The 24,091-nt window shown below is 38.3% G+C and overlaps 1 protein-coding gene across 2 annotated transcripts in view; it reads left to right on the top strand.

Moving 5' to 3' along the window:
• SMC1B (structural maintenance of chromosomes 1B) overlaps window positions 1–24,091 on the top strand; it is a 91,918-nt gene that overhangs the window by 754 nt on the left and 67,073 nt on the right. For both annotated transcript variants that reach the window (XM_061205436.1, XM_061205437.1), the window contains exons 2-4: window positions 17,620–17,808; window positions 20,838–20,950; window positions 21,041–21,244. In XM_061205436.1, the coding sequence (XP_061061419.1) occupies window positions 17,620–17,808; window positions 20,838–20,950; window positions 21,041–21,244 (506 nt within the window). The remainder of the gene's footprint in view (window positions 1–17,619; window positions 17,809–20,837; window positions 20,951–21,040; window positions 21,245–24,091) is intronic.

The raw sequence follows: 24,091 nt of genomic DNA on the forward strand, positions 1-24,091 counted from the left end.
GGGGCCTGCGCCTCGCCCTCTGCCCCGGACCCCCGACCCTCGGACGACACCCCCAGGGGCCTGCGCCCCGCCCTCTGCCCCGGACCCCCGGCCCTCGGACAGCACCGCAGGCCAGACCCCCGCCCTACCCCCCACCCGAGAGGTTCCACCCTGGACCCTCCTCTCCTCCCCCCGCCCCCCCCCCCCCCCCGTGGGCTGCTTCTGCCCTCCGCTTTGGTCACCTCTCCTCTCCATCCCCTTCCCTTTCTCATCCAAAAAGATTAAGTGGGAGCGAGATCGGGAGGAAGTCATTGGTTCCAAGGAGCCCGAACAACCATTTGGATCTAAGGAAGCTTCGCAGGAATATTGTGAAAATGGCCGCGTTTGTTGAACTTATTCCTGAGTTCCTGGCCCCGCTCTTTTTGTTTAATCCTCACAAATGGGTATGATCCCCATTTTACAGTGCAGGACACTGAGGTTCAGAGGGGCCAGATGACTTTCCAAGGTTGCCCAGTAAGTGGCAGAGTCTGGACTGGAGTTGGGGCCTGGCCAGGCGCCCTTTGGCTCCGTGATGGGAAACAGTGGGGTGATGAGCAGAGCAGGTGGAGTGGGGCCTCAAAGGACAGTGACCTGGAGAGTCTTCTGAAATCTGGAGTCTCCGGTTTGGCTCTCTTAGCCCAGCTTTCCTTTCTTAGCCTCGGTAAATCAATTTATTTGACAGACATGAATAGGCCACTTGAATGTGTGCTTTCCCTGCACACCAAATCTGGAATATAATTATTGTGGAACTGTTGTGAAATTTCTGTTGCCTCATAAAAACAGCTGCTGTTGAAGGTTTTCTTTTGCACTTAGTGTATACGAAAGAATACCTGAGCTTAGATGCATTCACATATTTGAAGATTTCCTTGCCTCTTCTGTGTAATATATTTCCTCATTTTCACTTCATTCTGTTATCAGAAAACATTGAAAAAATAATTACTGGAATCACTCCTGCACTGTTACCGTAACTAATCTTCTCCACTCTTTTATCGGGAAGTTGCTGAGCCCACCACCAGGGGATTTTCACCTTTTAACTGGTGATTATGTGAAGGGTTGCTCAGTTACATTTTGCAACTCCAAACAGTGCAATACTCGGAATGAGTATCTGCGCGACGTCTTGAACATCATTTAGTCCACTTGAACTACATGCCCGTTACCGTTCAAGACCCTGTGAAAGTCGTGCTTTGAACTTGTGTAACCTAGTGCCGGACGAGTTGCAAAATAATATTATTTCTTTTCCTAATTTAGAAATACTTTTTGTGATTAACAACATATCTTAACGTGATTGTGAAAATGCCTTTACAAATCCTCTTGCCCTCCCTAGATCCACATGCCCTGGAAGCTCAGCTCCCCTCTAGAGAATCACTGGTATCCTAGAGACTATGCTTAGAACCGGGTAAAGCCAGTTGTGGATCATTTCAGCAGTGTCTTCAATACCATCTCTCCACAACAGAAATTTCTGGTTTACTTGTTTTTGAATTTTGCCTGAAGTGTTCACATTCTTTTTGCTATATGAAGGCCCAAACTCAATATAGCACTTATCCATGACCGATTTAATGGGTGACATTCTATTTATGTTCATTTGAACACTTGTTGGTAGATCATCATTTTTAAAAATCTTACAGAGTTACTGGCACATTCAGATAGAATTTGTTAAACCAATTGATAATTTCCCATCATGCTTATTTCCTGTTATACTTTAATTTAGTTAGCCATACTTTTTGTAATAATTTTCTATTGTCACCACCTGCCAAAACTTGACATGTTCTCATTTGTTCGTTTTTATCTATTTATTTTTTAATTTTTTTACTTTTTCAATTTTTTGGCCACGCCACATGGCACGTGGGATCTTAGTTTCCCAACCAGGGATCGAACCCGCACCCCCTGCATTGGAAGCATGGAGTCTTAACCACTGGACCACCAGGGAAGTCCCTTGTTTGTTTTCAATAAAATCTAATTTGGGGCTTTTTATGGGTAGCAGAAATTTTTTATTTTTAATTTTACATTCGTGTTTTCCACTCAGATGCAGCAAATGGTTGTTGCCTATATATAATGTTAGGAGCAGAAGAAGATGTGTAGATTAAGACAGCTCCTGCTCTGAAGGTATAGGGAGTATAAGAAAATGACACAGTAATTGAAATAGAAAGCCAGATAACACTGTTTATGAAACTTTAAACAAGAAAAATACAACATCTGATTTGGGGAGTTTTGGACAGGAAGAGGTGAAGATTAGGAAAGGTTTTCTAGAGGAGTTGGCATTTGAGCTGGGCTCAAAGCGTAAAGAGTATTTTTCCAGGGGTTTGTGAAAGTCTATTTGTGGGGCAGGTAATAGTCCAAATTGGCCAGAATATAGTGCATATGTGGGGAAGTGGTGGGGTATAATGGAATTCTGTTGGATAAGTCCTTGCCAGAGTGAAGAGTTTATATTTAACTTTCTGGAAAGAAAAGTTAGACTTTGAAGGACTTTTATCAGTGAACTACCACAAGGGTGCCTGAGTCTGTCTAAGGCCATCCTCTCCACTTGTGCTTTGGATCCTGTCCCCTCCTTAGTTCTTTGCTTTTGTAATTATTATCTTTCTCTCTTGAATTGTATCTTTCTCCCTTATTGGATAATTTTCATTGGCATAAATACATACATGCCTTATGAACACTCTCAGGACATCGAGGATCAGTGGATGTGTGAAAAGCAAGTATAGTACAATGTTAATTATAGAATTTAGTGGTAAATATATGGATTTTTACTATGAAATTCTTTCAATTTTCTTGTATGTTTGAAAATTTTATAATGAAATGCTTGGGGGGAAATCCCTTGAACCTCACTGTTTCCTTAGGCTATTGCCCCATTTTTTTTTTTTTATCAGTACAGCAAAACTCTTTGAAACCGTTGTCTGTAGTTCCATTCTCTTCTCAGCTCCCTTGATTCAGTTCTCAGCCTCAAAGTCTACTGAAATGACACTTATCTAGGTCACTATTGTGCTATATCTTATAAAAGTCGGCGGTTAGTTCCTTGTCCTCATCCTGTTTGACATTTCAGCAGTATTTCATTCATTTAAAAATAATTGAGTGCCTACTATATGCCATGGACTGTTCTAGGTTGTTGGGGATTCATCAGTGAACATGATATAAAAATTCCTGCCTGTATAGAACTGACATTCAAGTGCAGAGAGACAGACAACAAGCTAAATATGAAAAGTATATAGAATATTAAAGTATTAAGTTTTAAAGAGAAACAAGGAAGGGGAATAGGAAATGCTGGGGGTGTTTTTAAAGAAGTTGGTCATGGGAAGGCCTTGCTGTCAAGGGGGCAAGGTAGACCACATTTCATCTCTCCCTCCTTTCCCCAGGTGGTCTTATCCAGTCCCATCCTTAAGCTACTGATTTTCCAAATTATATTTCCAGCCTATAATATTTAGCATTTAGTTTCCTATTTCTAGTAGCCATCTAAAACAATATAATCAGGAAGAGTAGTTAATTTCCTCTCCCCCACCACTACCAAACAACAAACCTGTTCCTTTTTAGGTCTTTACCAGCTCAGTAAAGGGCACAATTTGCTCATTTATTCAGACAGAAAGCCAGAGTAATTCTTTTTTTTTAAAAATTATTTATTTATTTATTTATTTATTTATTTATTTCTGGCTGTGTTGGGTCTTCGTTTCTGTGCGAGGGCTTTCTCCAGTTGTGGCAAGTGGGGGCCACTCTTCATCGCGGTGCGCAGGCCTCTCACTGTCGCGGCCTCTCTTGTTGCGGAGCACAGGCTCCAGACGTGCAGGCTCAGTAGTTGTGGCTCACGGGCCTAGTTGCTCCGCGGCATGTGGGATCTTCCCAGACCAGGGCTCGAACCCGTGTCCCCTGCATTGGCAGGCAGATTCTCAACCACTGTGCCACCAGGGAAGCCCCAGAGTAATTCTTGATTCCTCCTTTTACCTTCTACACCCCACTTTCCTCATCCAGTCATCTATAAATCCTAATGACTCTACCTCTGAAATGCATCCTGAATCCAATTATTTCTTGCCACTCTTCACTATTACAGTTGAAGCTGCTAGAGCTCTCATTTGGACTATCGCTATAATCTCCTAACAGGTCCTTCTGCTTCCTTTTTTGTCTCTGTGCAGTGCATTCTCACTGCACTTGGAGTAAAATCCATATTTCTTACCATGATCCACAAAGCCCTTTATAATCTGACCCGTGTATGTTTCTCTTCTCAAATATTCTCTTCCTCCACATTTACTGTTCTCTGGTCAGAATTGCTTTTTTAGCTTTCCTTACACAGGCCAAGCTCATTGCTATTTCTGGGTTTTAGCATTTTCTGTTCCTTGGACTTAGAATGCCTTTCTCACAGGGTTTCATATGGCTGCTACCTTAGTAAATTCTCCATCATCCTTGATAAATTCTCCCTGTCACAGCCAATACATTACCCATCATTCCAGTCCTGCCTCCTTAATAACCTTGTCCTCTTCCCTCTGTTGCCACTGCTATCACTTTATTTCACACTCTCATCATTTCTTCCTTGGATTAATGCAGTCACCTTTTAGCTAAGTTCCCAACCTCTGGTCTTACCCTACGTTAATCCATGTGGCACACTGCTGCCACAGTAATCTTCATTTGTTCCTGCAAGAAAGAAGATTCATTTTATTTTTTTGAGGAGAAGGCATTTGACAAAATTCAATATCCATTTCCATCAATAGTTTTTTCCAGATGGGGTGATTTTTCAGGTGATTTTTAAAATACTTTTCTGTTTTCCAAAACCCTACATTGAATGGTTTACTGTTCTTATCAGGAAAAAAATGTTAGTTTTAAAAATGACTTTAGATAATCCAGAATGGCAGCTGAATTCTTAAAAATAATATTTTATTATTACAAAAGCACTATATATGAATTGTAAAAAATTAGAAAATAAACGAGTAAAAAATTAAAAACGTATTCCCACAATGCAGAGAGTACTATTGTAATACCTTAGGACATGTCCATGTAGATCTTCTTCCTTGCAAACTTTTTTTTTTTTTTTAACGAAAATGAGGTTATACAGTACATACTGTTGTCTAACTCACTCTTTTCAGACAATTATCCTCACCTTTCTTTCTTAGTGCATTTTATCTGATGCACAGCTCAAATTCACATTTCCTCAGTTTACTCCATAGTGTTCTTTGACCAAACCATTTTCCATCCCAGAATCACATATTGCATCTGATTGTTATATCCCTTAGATCTCTATTAATTTAGCGTAGTTCTTTTTTTTATTTATAACAGACTCATTGAAAAGGTTGAAAACGTTTTTCCATAGAATGTTTAGATGTGTCTGATTGCTTCCTTATGATGTAGTTTAGTTTGTTCCTCTATCCCCTCTATTTTTCTGAACTGGAAGATGTCTAGAAAGTTGATGGTTTCAAATTGAAGATATTTGGCTAGACTTCATTTTAGGTGCTATTGTGTACTTCACATTACCTTATATCACATAATATCTGGTGATGCTAAGATTGACCCCTGGATTAGGGTGGTGACAGTGATCTCTCCATTCTACAGTTAGCTGTAACCTTTCTCTCTAGCCTAGTGTTCTAGTGTTACTTTGGCATTATACAAATATTCTCTATCAACCATTTACCCAAATGGTTTTAATGCCAATTAATAATCTTGCCTGAGTCAGTATTTCATTCAGGTTTGCAAAACCAGGTTTTTCTAATCCTGTCATGCTTTCTACATTCATTGGATGATATTCCCCTATTTAAAAAAAAAGTTTTACTTCATTAATTGGGGTTATTTGATTAACGTAAAATGCAGTTTGCACTGTAAAATCAGAATAAATGCGTGCCCCTTTTAGTTAGTATTTTCAAAGAAAAGAGTTTTAATAGGGCAAATAGTGAAAGTGAGTTTTTCTTTTTTTGTTGTTGGTATCATTATGGACACATGGATTTTTTTTTCGAATTTTATTTTATTTATGTTTTTATACAGCAGGTTCTTATTAGTCATCAATTTTATACACATCAGTGTATACATGTCAACCCCAATCTCCCAGTTCATCACACCACCACCCCCACCCCCCCGCCGCTTTACCCCCTTGGTGTCCATACGTTTGTCCTCTACAACTGTGTCTCAATTTCTGCCCTGCAAACCGGTTCATCTGTACCATTTTTCTAGGTTCCACATATATGCGTTAATATACGATATTTGTTTTTCTCTTTCTGACTTACTTCCCTCTGTATGACAGTCTCTAGATCCATCCACGTCTCAACAAGTGACCCAATTTCGTTCCTTTTTATGGGTGAGTAATAGTCCATTGTGTATATGTACCACATCTTCTTTATCCATTCGTCTGTTGATGGGCATTTAGGTTGCTTCCATGACCTGGCTGTTGTAAATAGTGCTGCAATGAACATTGGGGTGCATGTGTCTTTTTGAATTATGGTTTTCTCTGGGTATATGCCCAGTGGTGGGATTGCTGGATCATATGGTAATTGTATTTTTAGTTTTTTAAGGAACCTCCATACTGTTCTCCATAGTGGCTGTATCAATTTACATTCCCACCAACAGTGCAAGAGGGTTCCCTTTTCTCCACACCCTCTCCAGCATTTGTTTGTAGATTTTCTGATGATGCCCATTCTAACTGGTGTGAGGTGATACCTCATTGTAGTTTTGATTTGCATTTCTCTAATAATTAGTGATGTTGAGCAGCTTTTCATGTGCTTCTTGGCCATCTGTATGTCTTCTTTGGAGAAATGTCTATATAGGTCTTCTGCCCATTTTTTGATTGGGTTGTTTGTTTTTTAATATTGAGCTGCATGAGCTGTTTATATATTTTGGAGATTAATCCTTTGTCGGTTGATTCGTTTACAAATATTTTCTCCCATTCTGAGGGTTGTCTTTTCGTCTTGTTTATGGTTTCCTTTGCTGTGCAAAAGCTTTTAAGTTTCATTAGGTCCCATTTGTTTATTTTTGTTTTTATTTCCGTTACTCTAGGAGGTGGATCAAAAAAGATCTTGCTGTGATTTATGTCAAAGAGTGTTCTTCCTATGTTTTCCTCTAAGAGTTTTATAGTGTCTGGTCTTATATTTAGGTCTCTAATCCCTTTTTTTTTTTTTTATTAATTAATTTATTTTTTTGGCTCTGTTGGGTCTTCGTTTCTGTGAGAGGGCTGTCTCTAGTTGCGGCGAGCGGGGGTCACTCTTCATCGTGGTGTGCGGGCCTCTCACTGTCGCGGCCTCTCTTGTTGCGGAGCACAGGCTCCAGATGCACAGGCTCAGTAGTTGTGGCTCACGGGCCCAGTTGCTCCACGGCATGTGGGATCTTCCCAGACCAGGGCTCGAACCCATGTCCCCTGCATTGGCAGGCAGATTCTCAACCACTGTGCCACCAGGGAAGCCCTCTAATCCCTTTTGAGTTTATTTTTGTGTATGGTGTTAGGGAATGTTCTAATTTCATTCTTTTACATGTAGCTGTCCAGTTTTCCCAGCACCACTTATTGAAGAGACTGTCTTTTCTCCACTGTATATGCTTGCCTCCTTTGTCATAGATTAGTTGACCATAGGTGCGTGGGTTTATCTCTGGGCTTTCTATCTTGTTCCATTGATCTATGTTTCTGTTTTTGTGCCAGTACCATATTGTCTTGATTACTGTAGCTTTGTATAGTATAGTTTGAAGTCAGGGAGTCTGATTCCTCCAGCTCCGTTTTTTTTCCCTCAAGACTGCTTTGGCTATTCGGGGTCTTTTGTGTCTCCATACAAATTTTAAGGTTTTTTTGTTCTAGTTCCGTAAAAATTGCCATTGGTAATTTGATAGGGATTGCACTGAATCTGTAGATTGCTTTGGGTAGTATAGTCATTTTCACAATATTGATTCTTCCAATCCAAGAACATGGTATATCTCTCCATCTGTTGGTATCATCTTTAATTTCTTTCATCAGTGTCTTATATTTTTCTGCATACAGGTCTTTTGTCTCCCTAGGTAGGTTTATTCCTAGGTATTTTATTCTTTTTGTTGCAATGGTAAATGGGAGTGTTTCCTTAATTTCTCTTTCAGATTTTTCATCATTAGTGTATAGGGATGCAAGAGATTTCTGTGCATTACTTTTGTATCCTGCAACTTTACCAAATTCATTGATTAGCTCTAGTAGTTTTCTGGTGGCATCTTTAGGATTCTCTATGTATAGTATCATGTCATCTGCAAACAGTGACAGTTTTACTTCTTCTTTTCCAATTTGTATTTCTTTTTCTTCTCTGATTGCCGTGGCTAGGACTTCCAAAACTATATTGAATAATAGTGGTGAGAGTAGACATCCTTGTCTTCTTCCTGATCTTAGAGGAAATGCTTTCAGTTTTTCACCATTGAGAATGATGTTTGCTGTGGGTTTGTGGTATATGGCCTTTATTATGTTGAGGTAGGTTCCCTCTCTGCCCACTTTCTGGAGAGTTTTTATCATAAATAGGTGTTGAATTTTGTCAAAAGCTTTTTCTGCATCTATTGAGATGATCATATGGTTTTTATTCTTCAATTTGTGAATATGGTGTATCACATTGATTGATTTGCGTATATCGAAGAATCCTTGCATCCCTGGGATAAATCCCACTTGATCCTGGTGGATGATCCTTTTAATGTGCTGTTGGATTCTGTTTGCTAGTATTTTGTTGAGGATTTTTGCATCTATATTCATCAGTGATATTGGTCTGTAATTTTCTTTTTTTGTAGTATCTTTGTCTGATTTAGGTATCAGGGTGATGGTGGCCTCATAGAATGAGTTTGGGAGTGTTCCTTCCTCTGCAATTTTTTGGAAGAGTTTGAGAAGGATGGCTGTTAGCTCTTCTCTAAATGTTTGATAGAATTCACCTGTGAAGCCATCTGGTCCTGGACTTTTGTTTGTTGGAAGATTTTTAATCACAGTTTCAATTTCATTACTTGTGATTGGTCTGTTCATATTTTCTATTTCTTCCTGGTTCAGTCTTGGAAGGTTATACCTTTCTAAGAATTTGTCCATTTCTTCCACGTTGTCCATTTTATTGGCATAGAGTTGCTTGTAGTAGTCTCTTAGGATGCTTTGTATTTCTGTGGTGTCTGTTGTAACTTCTCCTTTTTCATTTCTGATTTTATTGATTTGAGTCCTCTCCCTCTTTTTCTTGGTGAGTCTGGCTAATGGTTTATCAATTTTGTTTATCTTCTCAAAGAACCAGCTTTTAGTTTCATTCGTCTTTGCTATTGTTTTCTTTGTTTCTATTTCATTTATTTCTGCTCTGATCTTTATGATTTCCTTCCTTCTGCTAACATTGGGTTTTATTTGTTCTTCTTTCTCTGGTTCCTTTAAGTGTAAGGTTAGATTGTTTATTTGAGATTTTTCTTGTTTCTTGAGGTAGGCTTGTATAGCTATAAACTTCCCTCTTAGACCTGCTTTTGCTGCATCCCGTAGATTTTGAATCGTCATGTTTTCATTGTCATTTGTCTCTAGGTATTTTTTGATTTCCTCTTTGATTTCTTCAGTGATCTCTTGGTTATTTAGTAACATATTGTTTAGCCTCCATGTGTTTGTGTTTTTTATGTTTTTTTTCCTGTAATTCATTTCTAATCTCATAGCATTGTGGTCAGAAAAGATGCTTGATATGATTTCAGTTTTCTTAAATTTACTGAGGCTTGATTTGTGACCCAAGATTTGATCTATCCTGGAGAATGTTCCATGCGCACTTGAGAAGAAAGTGTAATCTGCTGTTTTTGGATGGAATGTCCTATAAATATCAATGAAGTCCATCTTGTTTAATGTATCATTTAAAGCTTGTGTTTCCTTATTTATTTTCATTTTGGATGATCTGTCCATTGGTGTAAGTGAGGTTTTAAAGTCCCCTACTATTATTGTGTTGCTGTCAATTTCCTCTTTTATAGCTGTTAGCAGTTGCCTTATGTATTGAGGTGCTCCTATGTTGGGTGCATATATATTTATAATTGTTATATCTTATTCTTGGATTGATCCCTTGATGATTATGTAGTGTCCTTCCTTGTCTCTTGTAACATTCTTTATTTTAAAGTCTATTTTATCTGATATGAGTATTGCTACTCCAGCTTTCTTTTGATTTCCATTTGCATGGAATATCTTTCTCCATCCCCTCACTTTCAGTCTGTATGTGTCCCTAGGTCTGAAATGGGTCTCTTGTAGACAGCATATATATGGGTCTTGTTTTTGTATCCATTCAGCAAGCCTGTGTCTTTTGGTTGGAGCGTTTAATCCATTCACGTTTAAGGTAATTATCGATATGTATGTTCCTATGACCATTTTCTTAATTGTTTTGGGTTTGTTTTTGTAGGTCCTTTTCTTCTCGTGTTTCCCACTTAGAGAAGTTCCTTTAGCATTTGTTGTAGAGCTGGTTTGGTGGTGCTGAATTCTCTTAGCTTTTGCTTGTCTGTAAAGCTTTTGATTTCTCCATCGTATCTGAATGAGATCCTTGCTGGGTAGAGTAATCTTGGTTGTAGGTTCTTCCCTTTCATCACTTTAAGTATATCATGCCGCTCCCTTCCGGCTTGTAGAGTTTCTGCTGAGAAATCAGCTGTTAACCTTATGGGAGTTCCCTTGTATGTTATTTGTCATATTTCCCTTGCTGCTTTCAGTAATTTTTCTTTGTCTTTAATTTTTGCTATAATTTTTGCCAATTTGATTACTATGTGTCTCAGCATGTTTCTCCTTGGGTTTATCCTGTATGGGACTCTCTGTGCTTCCTGGACTTGGGTGGCTGTTTCCTTTCCCATGTTAGAGAAGTTTTCGACTATAATCTCTTCAAATATTTTCTCTGGTCCTTTCTCTCTCTCTTCTCCTTCTGGGACCCTACAGTGCGAATGTTGTTGCGTTTAATGTTGTCCCAGAGGTCTCTTAGGCTGTCTTCATTTCTTTTCATTCTTTTTTCTTTATTCTGTTCCGCAGCACTGAATTCCACCATTCTGTCTTCCAGGTCACTTATCCGTTCTTCTGCCTCAGTTATTCTGCTATTGATTCCTTCTAGTGTAGTTTTCGTTTCAGTTATTGTATTGTTCACCTCTGTTTGTTTGCTCTTTAATTCTTCTAGGTCTTTGTTAAACATTTCTTGCGTCTTCTCGATCTTTGCCTCCATTCTTTTTCCGAGGTCCTGGATCATCTTCACTATCATTATTCTGAATTCTTTTTCTGGAAGGTTGCCTATCTCCACTTCATTTAGTTGTTTTTCTGGGGTTTTATCTTGTTCCTTCATCTGGTACATAGCCCTCTGCCTTTTCATCTTGTCTATCTTTCTGTGAATGTGGTTTTTGTTCCACAGGCTGCAGGATTGTAGTTCTTCTTGCTCCTGCTGTCTTCACCTTTCTTTTAAATTCTATTATTTTTCTCTCTGGTCATCTATGCAACATTCCATTTCTGAGTCTAGAGCAGGGGTCAGCAAACTTTTTCTGAACTTGGCACAGCTTAATCAGGCATTGAAGAACTTCCCAAGTGATCCTCCCTTTCTTGCTGCCTGCTCAGCTGAAGACACTCATTTTGCTTCACAGATGTATTCGCTTCTGTCCTACTCTTGAGCAAGGAGAAGCAGAGAAAACTGAGCAGCTCACAAAGTGGATACTGTTAAAAAAGAAAAAAAAAAAGGACACCTGGATTTTCATTGGTACAGTGTGTTTTGTTTTGTTTTTTATAAATTTATTTATTTATTTATTTTTAGCTGTGTTGGGTTTTCATTGCTGTGTGTGGGCTTTCTCTAGTTGCGGTGAGTGGGGGCTACTCTTTGTTGCGGTGCGCAGGCTTCTCATTGTCGTGGCTTCTCTTGTTGCGGAGCACGGACTCTAGGCACGCAGGCTTCAGTAGTTGTGGCATGTGGGCTCAGTAGTTGTGGCTTGCGGGCTCTAGACCTCAGGCTCAGTAGTTGTGGCACACGGGCTTAGTTGCTCCGCGGCATGTGGGATCTTCCTGGGCCAGGGCTTGAACCCATGTCCTTTGCATTGGCAGGCAGATTCTTAACCACTGCGCCACCAGGGAAGCCCAGTACAGTGTGTTTTAATCCACCAAAATCATTCTTTTTGATGCTCAGATTTTCATAACTTTAATCAGTGGGAGCTCCTTCAAGCTGCCTCCTGTGTCCTTTGGTCATGACGTCATTAATATTTGAATGCTTCCTTGCTTTCTAACATAAGATGTCCCAGTTTTCAGGCTTATCTTCAGTTTTCTCTGCCTCAGACTTGGAATTAGCCACTTCTCCAATGATTTCTGCGTTTTTTTAGAAGGTAAGGTGTTAAAGACCGCCATCTGGGAACTAGAATATTCAGTGCATTTGGGTAACAGTGGTTCTGGGTCATTTCAGAGGATGGGGCTAGAAAATGCATAAAGTGGTTTTTCAGATTTGTTCTTTTTTTTTTTTAATAACAGCTTTATTGAAATGTCATTTGCATATCATAAAATTCATCCTTTTAAAGTGTACACTTCAGTGATGTTTAGTATATTCATAGAGTTGTATAACCATCATCACTATCTAATTCTAGAACATTTTCATTACCCCAAAGAGAAACCTTGTACCCATTAGTAATCATTCCCCATTATCTCCTCTCCACCCAGTCCCTGGCAACCACTAATCTACTTTCTGTCGCTATGGATTTGCCTGTTCTGGACATTTCGTATAAATGGAATCGTACAATATGTGGCCCTTTGTGTCTGGCTTTACATTCCCATTGTCAATGAATAAGGGTTCAGATTTCTCCACATCTTCACCAGCAGTTGTTTGTTATTGTTTGTCTTGTTTCTTTTAGCCATCCTAGTTGATGTGAAGTGGTATTTCATTGTAGTTTTGATTTGCTTTTTCCTAATGACTAATATGATTTTGAACATCTTTTCATGTTACAGTAATTTTTAAAATTTGAGTTCATGCTGATATTTTTCCATTCACTTTTTTAAAAAAATTAATTAATTAATTAAGCTGCGTTGGGTCTTCGTTGCTGTGCACGGGCTTTCTCTAGTTGTGGCAAGCAGGGGCTACTCTTCGTTGCGGTGCATGGGCTTCTCATTGCGGTGGCTTCTCTTGTTGCGGAGCATGGGCTCTAGGCGCGTGGGCTCAGTAGTTGTGGCACACGGGCTCAGTAGTTGTGGCTCGTGGGCTCTAGAGCGCAGGCTTAGTAGTTGTGGTGCACGGGCTTAGTTGCTCCGCAGCACGTGGGATCTTCCCGGAGCAGGGCTTGAACCCATGTCCCCTGCATTGGCAGGTGGATTCTTAACCACTGCACCACCAGGGAAGTCCCTCCATTCACTTTTAACTGTGTTTTCACTGTTCCTTGATTTTTGTCATTGTAAATATTTTTTCTTACTCTGAAAATCTTATTTCCTAACATGACTAATATAATTACTTATTTGCTTTAACTTAAAATATAAAGAAAACTGTCTTAAACTACCAATACCAATAACATTATAAATGATAAAGCAACTGAAGGAAGTTTAAAATTCCTTTATACTTCTTTTTGGTTCTTAGAATGGATCCCACTAAGAATGTACAGTCAGAATTCTGGGATCTGAATTCCGTTGAAATAAATCATTTCTCAGTATGCCTATGTTACCAATTTAATATTCAGTTAAGTTTACTTGTTTGTGATTGTTTTCATTTATGGGATTTTTAAAATTTAGGTGTTTTTTTTTAAAATCAGGAATGCATATACATACTTTAAAGGTCAAAACTCTATGGAAAAGTATACACAGAGAAATCTTGCTTCTACCCCTGCTCCCTGTATCTGTCAGGGTCCCAACAGGAAACAAGTGGCACACTCAAATTAGGACAGTTTGAGGAAGATTTATTTACAAAGGGACTAATTACAAAGGTGTGGGAGGGCTGTAGAGGAATCCCAAGGAATAGAGGGATCACACAGCTAGCAGCAGTGGAGCTGCTGCCACCCCAAGGCTCAGAGAGGAAGGAACCTACAAGGAACTTCAAAAAGCCAGTGACCTTCTGTTGAAGGGCACAGCAAGTCAGAAGCCACCTTACAGAGAGGAAAATAGGGAAGTAAATACCCTGACCTCACTCTTCCCTTCTTCCCTCCTGCCAGGGCTCTCCATTGGCCAAATCCAACTAGAAGCTCAAAGGCATGAGAGCTTGTGGATAAAGGCAGAAGCAGTGTGAGGCAAACAGAAGGGGTCCAGCTCAGTTTCTGTGTCCCGCTCTTCTTCACCTTATATACATAACCATTAATTTCTTGATTATCCTTCAGTGTTTCTTTTTGCAAATGCTAGCAAATATGTGTGTATTGTTATTCCCAACCCTGCACTTTTTCTTTAAGTAAAAGTTCGTATTTGGTTTTTTGCTATATATGCTGTTATGTACTTTTCTTTTTTCATTTCCCACTTCCTCTTCTGTTCTCTTGTTGCTGTGTAATTCTCCATTGTGTGGCTGTTACATAGTTATTTCAAGTGGTCCTTTAATTTTTGGACACCTAAGTTGTTTCCAATCTACTTCTGTTAGAAATGACTTATAATTGTATAATTGTGTATTTGCCATTGTGTAGTTTTGCACATGTATCAGGGAGATAGATTTCCAGAAGTGGAATTGCTGGTTCAAAAGCTAAGTGAAGTTATAATTTAGTTAGCTATTGCCAAATTACCCCCCATAGTGGTTGTATCATTTTGTACTCCCAACAGTAATTTAATGAGAGGTCCTGTTTAAGAATATGTTTTCAAAATTTTGGATTTTTGCCAGTCTAGTAAGTGAGAAATGGTAGTCAAAACAGTTTTAATTTACATTTCTCTTATTATGACTGAGCTCAAGTGTCTTTTCATATGGTTAAGGGCCTTTTGTATTTCTGTTTCTCTGAATTGCCCTTTTATGTTCTTTGCCCATTTTTCTGGTGGGTTGTTGTCTCAGAAATCCTTATAAAATGTATGTGAAAACGTCACTGCTATTCCTAAAATCCTTCATGGCTTCACATAATCTTCAGCATGAAGTTTAGTTCTCTCTTATCATTTCCAACCTTGTAAGCTTTGCTCCACCTCTATATCATTACTTACCTTTTTCTCACTGGAATGGTACCTTGCTTTCCCATTTGTACCAATGATCAAGCTATCCTCTTTTCCTGGAATGGTTATGTTTACCTTCAGCACTGCCTCCCCAAACTTCTACTTACTCTTTAAAACTTAGCCCAGAATTATCTCCTGCAGAGTCTACTCAGAGTCTCCAGTAGTTAGTGCTTCTCTTAAGTGCTTCATAGTTCTTTGTGTTAATTTTATCTTAGAACTTACTATAGTAAGTTATAATTTCCTCCTTTTAGTGGGAAGAGTATAGATTTTGGAATCAGACGCCTAACCCCAAAACGTGATTTGTTTGACTTTGAGCCTCTGCTTTTTTACTTATGAAATGCAAATTAAATACCCATCTCATAGGATTATTGCAAAGACTGAATAAAATAATAGATGTGGAGTGTCTGGCACAAAATGGGGTTCAATAAAAATTGATCATATTCCCCACTGTAAGTACCTTAGGGGAAAATCCTACATACTGTTTCTTTTTAGCTTGAGTACTTAGGAGAATGCCTGATTAATAGGTGTTCCATAAATGTTTGTAGAATGAATGAATTTGAAGAGGCAAGAGAGTGAAGGTTGAGTCCAGCTAGGAGGCTCTTGGAAGTAAGGAGTACTTGAATAACTAGAAGGATGGTAAAGAAGGAGCAGATTGGAAGAGATAGGCAGAGCTGAAATCAAAAAGGAACTTACCAGCTGTTGGTAAGAGGGCAAATGAGTGGCAAATATTGAGGTTTTGAGATGGGAGAGTGATACTGTAATTTTTATATCTTGTGAATATTTGGTTCATCTTCATCAAGTGATGATAGTCTAAAAGGTAACTCTTCCAGAATTATTATTTTCCCGATGTTAGTTTTGAATTATTTATAGCAGAGGTTCCTGCTCTGACCCTTACAAAACTTAACTTGGTTCATTAATTCGTTCATTTTTGCCAACAGGCGGTTGTTAAGCTAGGCACTTAACAAACGTTTCCTGACCATCCTATCTGAAGTTACCTCTCCCAGTTACCCTCTATTTCATCACTCAGTTTGTTTTCTCGTGATACTTATAATATATAATTTTTTTTTGTTTATTGTTTGACTTTCTTAATAGATTATAACATTCGTTAGACAGAGTTGTATCTCTCTTGTTCTTCTACTGTATCCTTATGACCTAGCACACAAAAGAATTAATGTAATGAATGAATTTGGATGGGGAAGTGTTTATTTTAGGCAGACTTTCAGTAAGGATTGACCAAAACCAGTTTCTGTTTAATTCTGTTACTGTCAGACTTAATAATTCAGTTAATGTTCGTTTCGTCCTATATACATAACCATCTTACAATAGCTTTCAATCTGCAGATTATCAATTAACCCAAAAAAGCCATGTTTCATACCTGTTAGTTAACTGAGACTTAGTTAAATACATCTGCAGCATTTTTAACCACTTCTAGTTCTTTTTAGAAAGATCATTAACTTCTAAAACTAAGCCATATTTCCAGTGATTGGCAGTATTCTCTTGTTTATGTTACTTTCTCTGCTTTTGGCACTAGAAATTTAAATTGCTTGTGGATATAAGGGAACGAATGTGAAAAAGAAAGAAAATTAAGTACAGATGGTAGTAGATGAAATGACATTGCACCTTGGAAATTGTCTTAAACTATCGGCTCATGGTTGGAGAACAGTTTGCCATTTGAGTTGGGAGTCCCTAAGACTACCCCCAGTTTCAGTGATTCACTAGGAGGACTCCCAGGACTCAGCATATAGTTGTACCCAGGACTGTTACTCATAACAGCGAAAGGAAACAAAGCAAACTCAGCAAAGGGAAAAGGCACATGAGGAACTCTGAGGAAACCAGGTGCAAGGTTCCATGAATCCTCCCCCAGTGGAGTCACACAGGACAGGCTTAAGTCCTCCAGCAACAAGTTGTGACAACACATGTGAGATGTTGTTTACCAAAGAACCTCATTAAAGACTCAACCCCCAGGGTTTTTATTGGGAAATGGTCACATAAGCACCTCTGCCTAGCACATACCAAAATTCCAGACTCCTAGAAAGAAAGCAAGTATTCAGCATAAATCATATTGTTTATATAAACAGTTTAGGCACAGTGAGACATTCTTCTCAGAAAGTGGTGGAAACCCTCACAGAATCCAAATCCCAATCCCACGATGCCAGCTAACCTTGTAAGCAGGACTTTCAGCGGATAGCAAGCTTGGACATGCTATATAACTTTTCTGCACTACCAACACATACCAATCATAAATATTCTAGCAACCCTAGTCTAGCCTTTGGGAAAATCCTGGAGGTAGCCATTTTAAAAAAATATGTGACACTTAAAATTTATAAAGTGGGGATAACTGAAATTCAGAGAAGTTAAATGATTTGCCATTGTATAATACTTTATAGTGGGAGAGAGCTGGGGCTTAGATCCATGTATAGATCCTTACATTTAGATAACTCAATACTCTACCATAGCTGCATAGAAACCAGTTATCTACATAAAATTGTTCCGTCACATGCATTTTGAATATAGAAAAGACAGTACTATTTAGATATGTGTATTGGCCCTTGGTAGCCTGGTTTCTTTGGCTCTGGGCAAGGTTTTTTATCATTAAGAATAAATAACTTTTTCTCTCTTTCCTTCCCCAGGAAAATCTAATGTAATGGATGCACTTAGTTTTGTAATGGGAGAAAAAATAGTTAATTTAAGAGTGAAAAATATTCAAGAACTTATTCATGGAGCACATATTGGAAAACCTGTTTCTTCTTCTGCAACTGTAAAAATTGTATACGTGGAAGAAAGTGGAGAAGAGAAAACATTTGCAAGGACTATCCGAGGTATTTTTTTTTTATCTTGGGTAGCAAGTAATAGAACCTGTTTGATTCTACACCGGACTTTTCTTTAAGCAGACATATTTATTCAAATTCCCCTACTGTCAAGTAGCATTTTTCTCCCTGGTTATTCGGTTAAAATGAAGGAGGGAGTCTACCTCAAAGACAGGGATGTCATAAAAGTCCTTCCTGAGGTTCTTTGTTTATGCTTATCTGGTTTTCCTAGTGATAAACTAACTAAATGCATATTTTTGGTTTGTTTAGAAAGTTTTTCCTACCACCAAAAAGCAAATTGTGTGAAATATTTGACTTTGTGTTTTGTTATGATTTATTCATGAATCCCTGTATTTCCTGAGTAAACAAGATTGAGAGTTACGTATATATATTTTTTCTATTTATGCTGGGAGTTTACAGAGCCTCTGTAAGTAGACGTTTCTTGGTTTTGTTTTTTGTTGTTTTCAATCTGCCGCTACAACATGGTTCTAATGTTGTAATGTATAAATAATCTTATTAACTTTCCTCAACTTCAATCACAGATAATTTTAGAAATACTTATTATTATGTACATATACCTTAGTGCATAATTTAAGTATTTCACCACTTTATCACCTAGATATTTTCATTGGTTAGTTTTTCACTTTCTTGGAGTTTTTTATCAAAAGTCTCCATCTCAGTCAGAGTCCCTAGCTTACTCTATTTACTTAATAAACCATCATAAATTTATTTTTTCCCATCTTTATTGAGGTATAATTGACAAATAAAAATTGTATATGTTTAAATTGTATAACTTGATGTTTTAATATACATTGTGAAATAATCGCCACAATCAAGCTAATTAACATGTGTCACCTCACACGGTTACTATTTTCTGTGTGTGTGTGAACACTTAAGATCTACCCTCCTAGCAAATTTGAACTATACTATACAGTATTGTTAACCATAGTCACATTGCTATACTTAGATCTCCAGAACTTACTCATCTTGCATAAGTGAAACTTTGTACCCCTTGACCCACATCTCCCCATTTCCCCCTCCCCCAAGCCCCTGGCAACCACCATTCTACTCTCTGCTTCTATGAGTTTAACTGTTTTAGATTCCACATATAGATATCATTCAGTACTTGTCTTTCTGTATGTGGCTTATTTCACTACCATAATGTCCTCCAGGTTCATCCATGATGTCACAAATGGCAGGGTTTCCTTCTTTTTTAAGGCTGAATAATATTCCTACATTTTCTGTATCCAGCCATCCATTGAAAGACATTTAGGTTGTTTCCATATCTTAGTTATTGTGAATAATGTTGCAATGAACATAGGAGTGCAGATAACTCTTCAAGGTACAGATTTCATTTTTTTTGTATATATGCTCAGAAGTGGGATTGCTGGCTCATAAGGTAGTTCTATTTTTAATTCTCTTAGGAATCTTCATACTGTTTTCCATAGTGACTGTACCAATTTATATTCCCACCAACAATATTCAAGGATTCCCTTTTCTTCACATCCTACCAACACTTGTCTTTTGTCCTTTTGATTCTAATAGGCGTGAGGTGATACCTCATTTTGGTTTTGATTTGCATTTTGCTGGTGATTCCTACTATTGAGCACCCTTTAATATACCTGTTTGCCATCTGTATGTCATCTTTTGAGAAATATCTATTCAGGTTCTTTGCCCGTTTTTAAATTGGGTTATTTGGTTTTTTGCTGTTGAGTTATATGAATTCCTTATTCATTTTGGATATTAACCCCTGTCAGATATGTGGTTCCAGAATATGTTCTCCCATTCTGTAGGTTACCTTTTGCACTCTGTTGTTTGATTCCCTTGCTGTGTAGAAGCTTTTCAGTTTGATACAATTCCTTGTCTATTTTTGCTTTTGTTGCTTGTGCTTTTGGTATCATATCCAAAAAAATCGTTGCCCAGAGCAATGTCAAGAAGCTTTTTCCCTATGTTTTCTTTTAGTAGTTTCAGTTTCAGGTATTACATTTAAGTCTTTAATCCATTTTGAGTTAATTTTTGTGTATGGTGTCCATTTTGTATAAGGGTCCAATTTTATTCTTCTGTATGTGAATATCCAGTTTTCCCAACAGTATTTATTGAAGAGACTGTCTTTTCCCCATTGTGTGTTCTTGGCACCTTTGTTGAAGATCAGTTAACTATAGATGCTTAGATTTCTTTCTGGACTCTCTATTCTGTTCCATTGTTCTGTATGTTTTTATGACAGTACCACACTGCTTTGATTACTGTAGCTATGTAATGTAACTTCAGATCAGGAAGTGTGATGCCTCCAGCTTTGTTCTTCTTCCAGCTCATCTGTCTTAGTCCATTTGGGCTATTATAATAAGATACCACAGACTTCGTAGCTTGTAAACTATAGAAAGTTATTTCTCACAGTTCTGGGGACAAAAAGTGCAAGCTTAGGGTGCCAGCATGGTTGGATGAAGGCTCTCTTCTGTGCAGACTTTTCATTGTATCCTCACATGTGGATGGGACTAGGGAGCCTTGTAGGATCTTTTTATAAGGACACTAATACCATTCATGAGGGCTCCACTGTCATGACCTAATCACCTCCCAAAGGCCTCACCTTCTAACAACATCACCTTTGGGGTTAGGATTTCATCATATGAATTCAGTGGGGACACAAACATTCAGACCATTACACCATCCTATTTAAAATTGCAATGCCTCTTTCTCCTACACAGAGACTACCACACCCCCTTCCACCTCTACTTTACTCCTTAGCACTTAACACTTCCTCGCATGATAGTCATTTTACTTACATATCTCATTTTTGTCTGTCTCCATTATTAGGATATAAGCTCCTTGAGGTCAGACGTCTGTTATGTTCACCACTGTAGAGCACTCCTTGGCATGTAGTAGACACTCAATATTTGTTGACTGATTAAATGCATTTATTAACATGTATATTATTGCATAACTGGCTATTTCAGTAAGAAAAAAATTTTATTAAGCTTTCAGTAGTTGTTGATATATGTCTGGTATTTATACTTCCTATAACAGCCTTTATTCTTTTATTTTAGGGGGATGCTCAGAATATTATTTTAATGATAGTCCTGTGAGTCGTTCTGCTTATATCACAGAGTTAGAAAAGATAGGCATAATAGTCAAAGCACGGAACTGTCTAGTTTTTCAGGTAAGTAGCTTGTAATATTTTATTTTATTCATGATTTTGAAAATATATCATTATATTTTATATGTTGGTGTGCTTAACTGTTTTTAAAAGGGAACTGTGGAGTCAATTTCAATGAAAAAACCCAAAGAAAGAACGCAGTTTTTTGAGGAAATCAGCACTTCAAGAGAGCTTATAGGAGAATATGAGGAAAAGAAAAGAAAGTTACAGAAAGCCGAAGAAGATGCACAGTTTAATTTTAATAAGAAAAAAAATGTAGCTGCAGAGCGTAAACATGCAAAATTAGAGAAGGAAGAGGTAAGGTGTCATGATGTAACCAATTAAGTGTTGGATACAAAAACTTTGTGTGAGAATTGTAAGTATTGGTGTGGGGTTACTAAAAAGATTCTTTTAATAACATAAGACAAATAAAGCCCAATATTCATCAAAGGTAAACTTTTTGATGTATTTTCCACTCTTCGGGTTTTTTTCTCCCAAATAGGCAGGACAACCTGCACTGCAAAGATGTCTGATTTTCCCAACTAAAATTAAACTTGAGGGATTTATATCTTACATGGCAGAGGCTCTCAAACTTTTGGATCTTGTCCTCTTATGCTTTAAAAATTATTGAGGACCCCAAAGAGTTTCTGTTCATGTGGGTTGTATCTATTTATATATATTGTATTTAAAATTAAAACTGAGACATTTTAAAAATATATTTTAATGATTAGTGTAAAAATAACAATAATAAACTCATTTCATATTAAAATAAGTAACATATTTTTATGAAAAATAAGAGTTTTCTAAAACCAAATAATTAGAAGAGTGGTATTGTTTTACCTTTTTATAATCTCCTTAATATCTGGCTTAATAGAAGACAGGCGAATTCTCATATCTGCTTCTGTATTAAATCTTATTTGTGCTAAGACCTAGCAGCTTTACCCTCCATTGGCTTTTACAGCATCAGTGCAGATGTCAACACAGTGAAAAAGGCAAATAAAATCTGAGTATTATTATGAAAATAGTTTTGACCTCAGGGGCTCCGTGAAAGAGTAAAACTGTAAAACTCTAGGAGGCCATAGCCACACTTTGCGAATGCCATTCTGTGGTAGTTCTTCTTTTTTTTTTTTTTTTTTTTTTAATTAATTAATTAATTTTTTGGCTGCGTTGGGTCTTCGTTGCTGCGCGCAGGCTTTCTCTAGTTGTGGCGAGCGGGGGCTACTCTGCATTGCAGTGCGCAGGCTTCTCTTGCTGCGGGGCAAGGGCTTTAGGTGCGCGGGCTTCAATAGTTGTGGCTCGTGGGCTTAGTTGCTCCGCGGCATGTGGGGTCTTCCTGGACCAGGGCTCGAACCCGTGTCCCCTGCATTAGCAGGCGGATTCCCAGCCACTGCGCCACCAGGGAAGTCCCTCTGTGGTAGTTCTTGGTGCCCTTCACAATGTCTAATGTAGTGCCTTGTATATTGTTGATAACTGTTTGCCTTTAGAGTAATCTTTTTCAAATACAAATCAGATTCTGTCTTTGTCTTGCATAAAACCTCTTCCAGAGCAGTGCTTCCCACTGCACTGAGAATCTAGTCTCCCTTTCCAGCCTGCTGATCTGCCCGTTGTTCACCTCTGAAGCTTTAACTTCCTCTACTCTCCTACCACACTGACCTTTATTATTTATTGGAAGCACCATGCTCCCTTCTATCCTGGAGCTTTTGCTATTTCCTCTCCCTAGATAGTTGTACGCCTGATTTTTACATGGCTGGTACTCTCATTCAAGTTTTCATAAAAAAGCCATGTACTCAGGCAGGCATTTGCTGTCCACGCGCCCAATCTAAATCAGCATCCCTTCCCTGGTACTATTGCATTACTCTATTTTGTTTCTTTTGTAGCATATTTTTTTAAAAGATTTATTATTTATTTATTTATTTTGGCTGCGCCGGCTCTTAATTGCGGCATGCAGGATCTTTTTTTTTTTGAGTTGTGGCACGTGGACTTCTTAGTTGCGGCATGCATGTGGAATCTAGTTCCCCGACCAGAGATCGAACCTGGGCCCCCTGCATTGGGAGCACGGAGTCTTACCCACTGGACCACCAGGGAAGTCCCTATTTTGTAGCATATTTTGCTGTATGAAATTATCTTGTGTATTATTTGTTTGCTTATTTAATCTCTGACTCCTTCCCTCCCTGCCCCATTAAAATAACTAGATTATAAACTTACAAGAGCAGAGACTGTTTCAGTCTTGTTTTCTACTATATTTCCAGTACATAGAAGAGGGCTTGGCACACAATAGGCAATTAATAAATATTTGAAGAAATAAATGAAAAGTGGATGTGTTCCTTATTAGTGATGTTTCTCTGTTTTCTTCACATTTTTATATGTATGTGTATGTCCTTGGTTTTGTCAGTAGAAAGGGGTGGTGTTAAGTGAAAGTCAAACTATAGTATGCATAATACACTCAAACAGCTTACAGCAGTGTAGAATTGCAGACCTTTAAACATTATAAGGACAGTTAGAGTAGTCCACCTTCCCAGTTATTTTTTACAACATCCTGGCAGATGGCCGTTTACCCATTACTTGGAATATTTCATTGATTAAGAGCTTTCCTCTTAAGGCAGCACTTTCCTTTATTTCTTTATTAATAGCACAAATACTAAAGAAATTCTTCCATCTCACATATAATTTAGAACTTTAAAGTAGTCCTATTAGTTCTATTCCTAGAAAAAATTACATCCTATAGAAGGAATTTTACCTGGAATCATTGAATTTAAAGTCTCTAGGGACCTTAAAAGTCATATAACTTCCTTCAGTTTACAAATGAGGAAGTTGATGTCAGACATGCTTGCCAAACTCTGAGGTCAAGACAAAAATGGGACAGGACTCGGTTAGTGGGTGGCCCTTCATGGTTCTTACCACCATACCACTGAGTGCATGAATATAAAATCCTTTACTGGGCTTCCCTGGTGGCGCAGCGGTTAAGAATCCGCCTGCCAGTGCAGGGGACGCGGGTTCGTGTCCTGGTCCAGGAAGATCCCACGTGCCACGGAGCAACTAGGCCCGTGCGCCACAACTACTGAGCCTGCTCTCTAGAGCCCGTGAGCCTCAACTACTGAAGCCCGCATGCCTAGAGCCTGTGCTCCACAACAAGAGAAGCCACCGAGATGAGAAGCCCATGCACCA

The sequence above is a fragment of the Eubalaena glacialis genome, chromosome 11 (assembly GCF_028564815.1).
Source record: "Eubalaena glacialis isolate mEubGla1 chromosome 11, mEubGla1.1.hap2.+ XY, whole genome shotgun sequence".
Lineage (NCBI taxonomy): Eukaryota > Metazoa > Chordata > Mammalia > Artiodactyla > Balaenidae > Eubalaena > Eubalaena glacialis.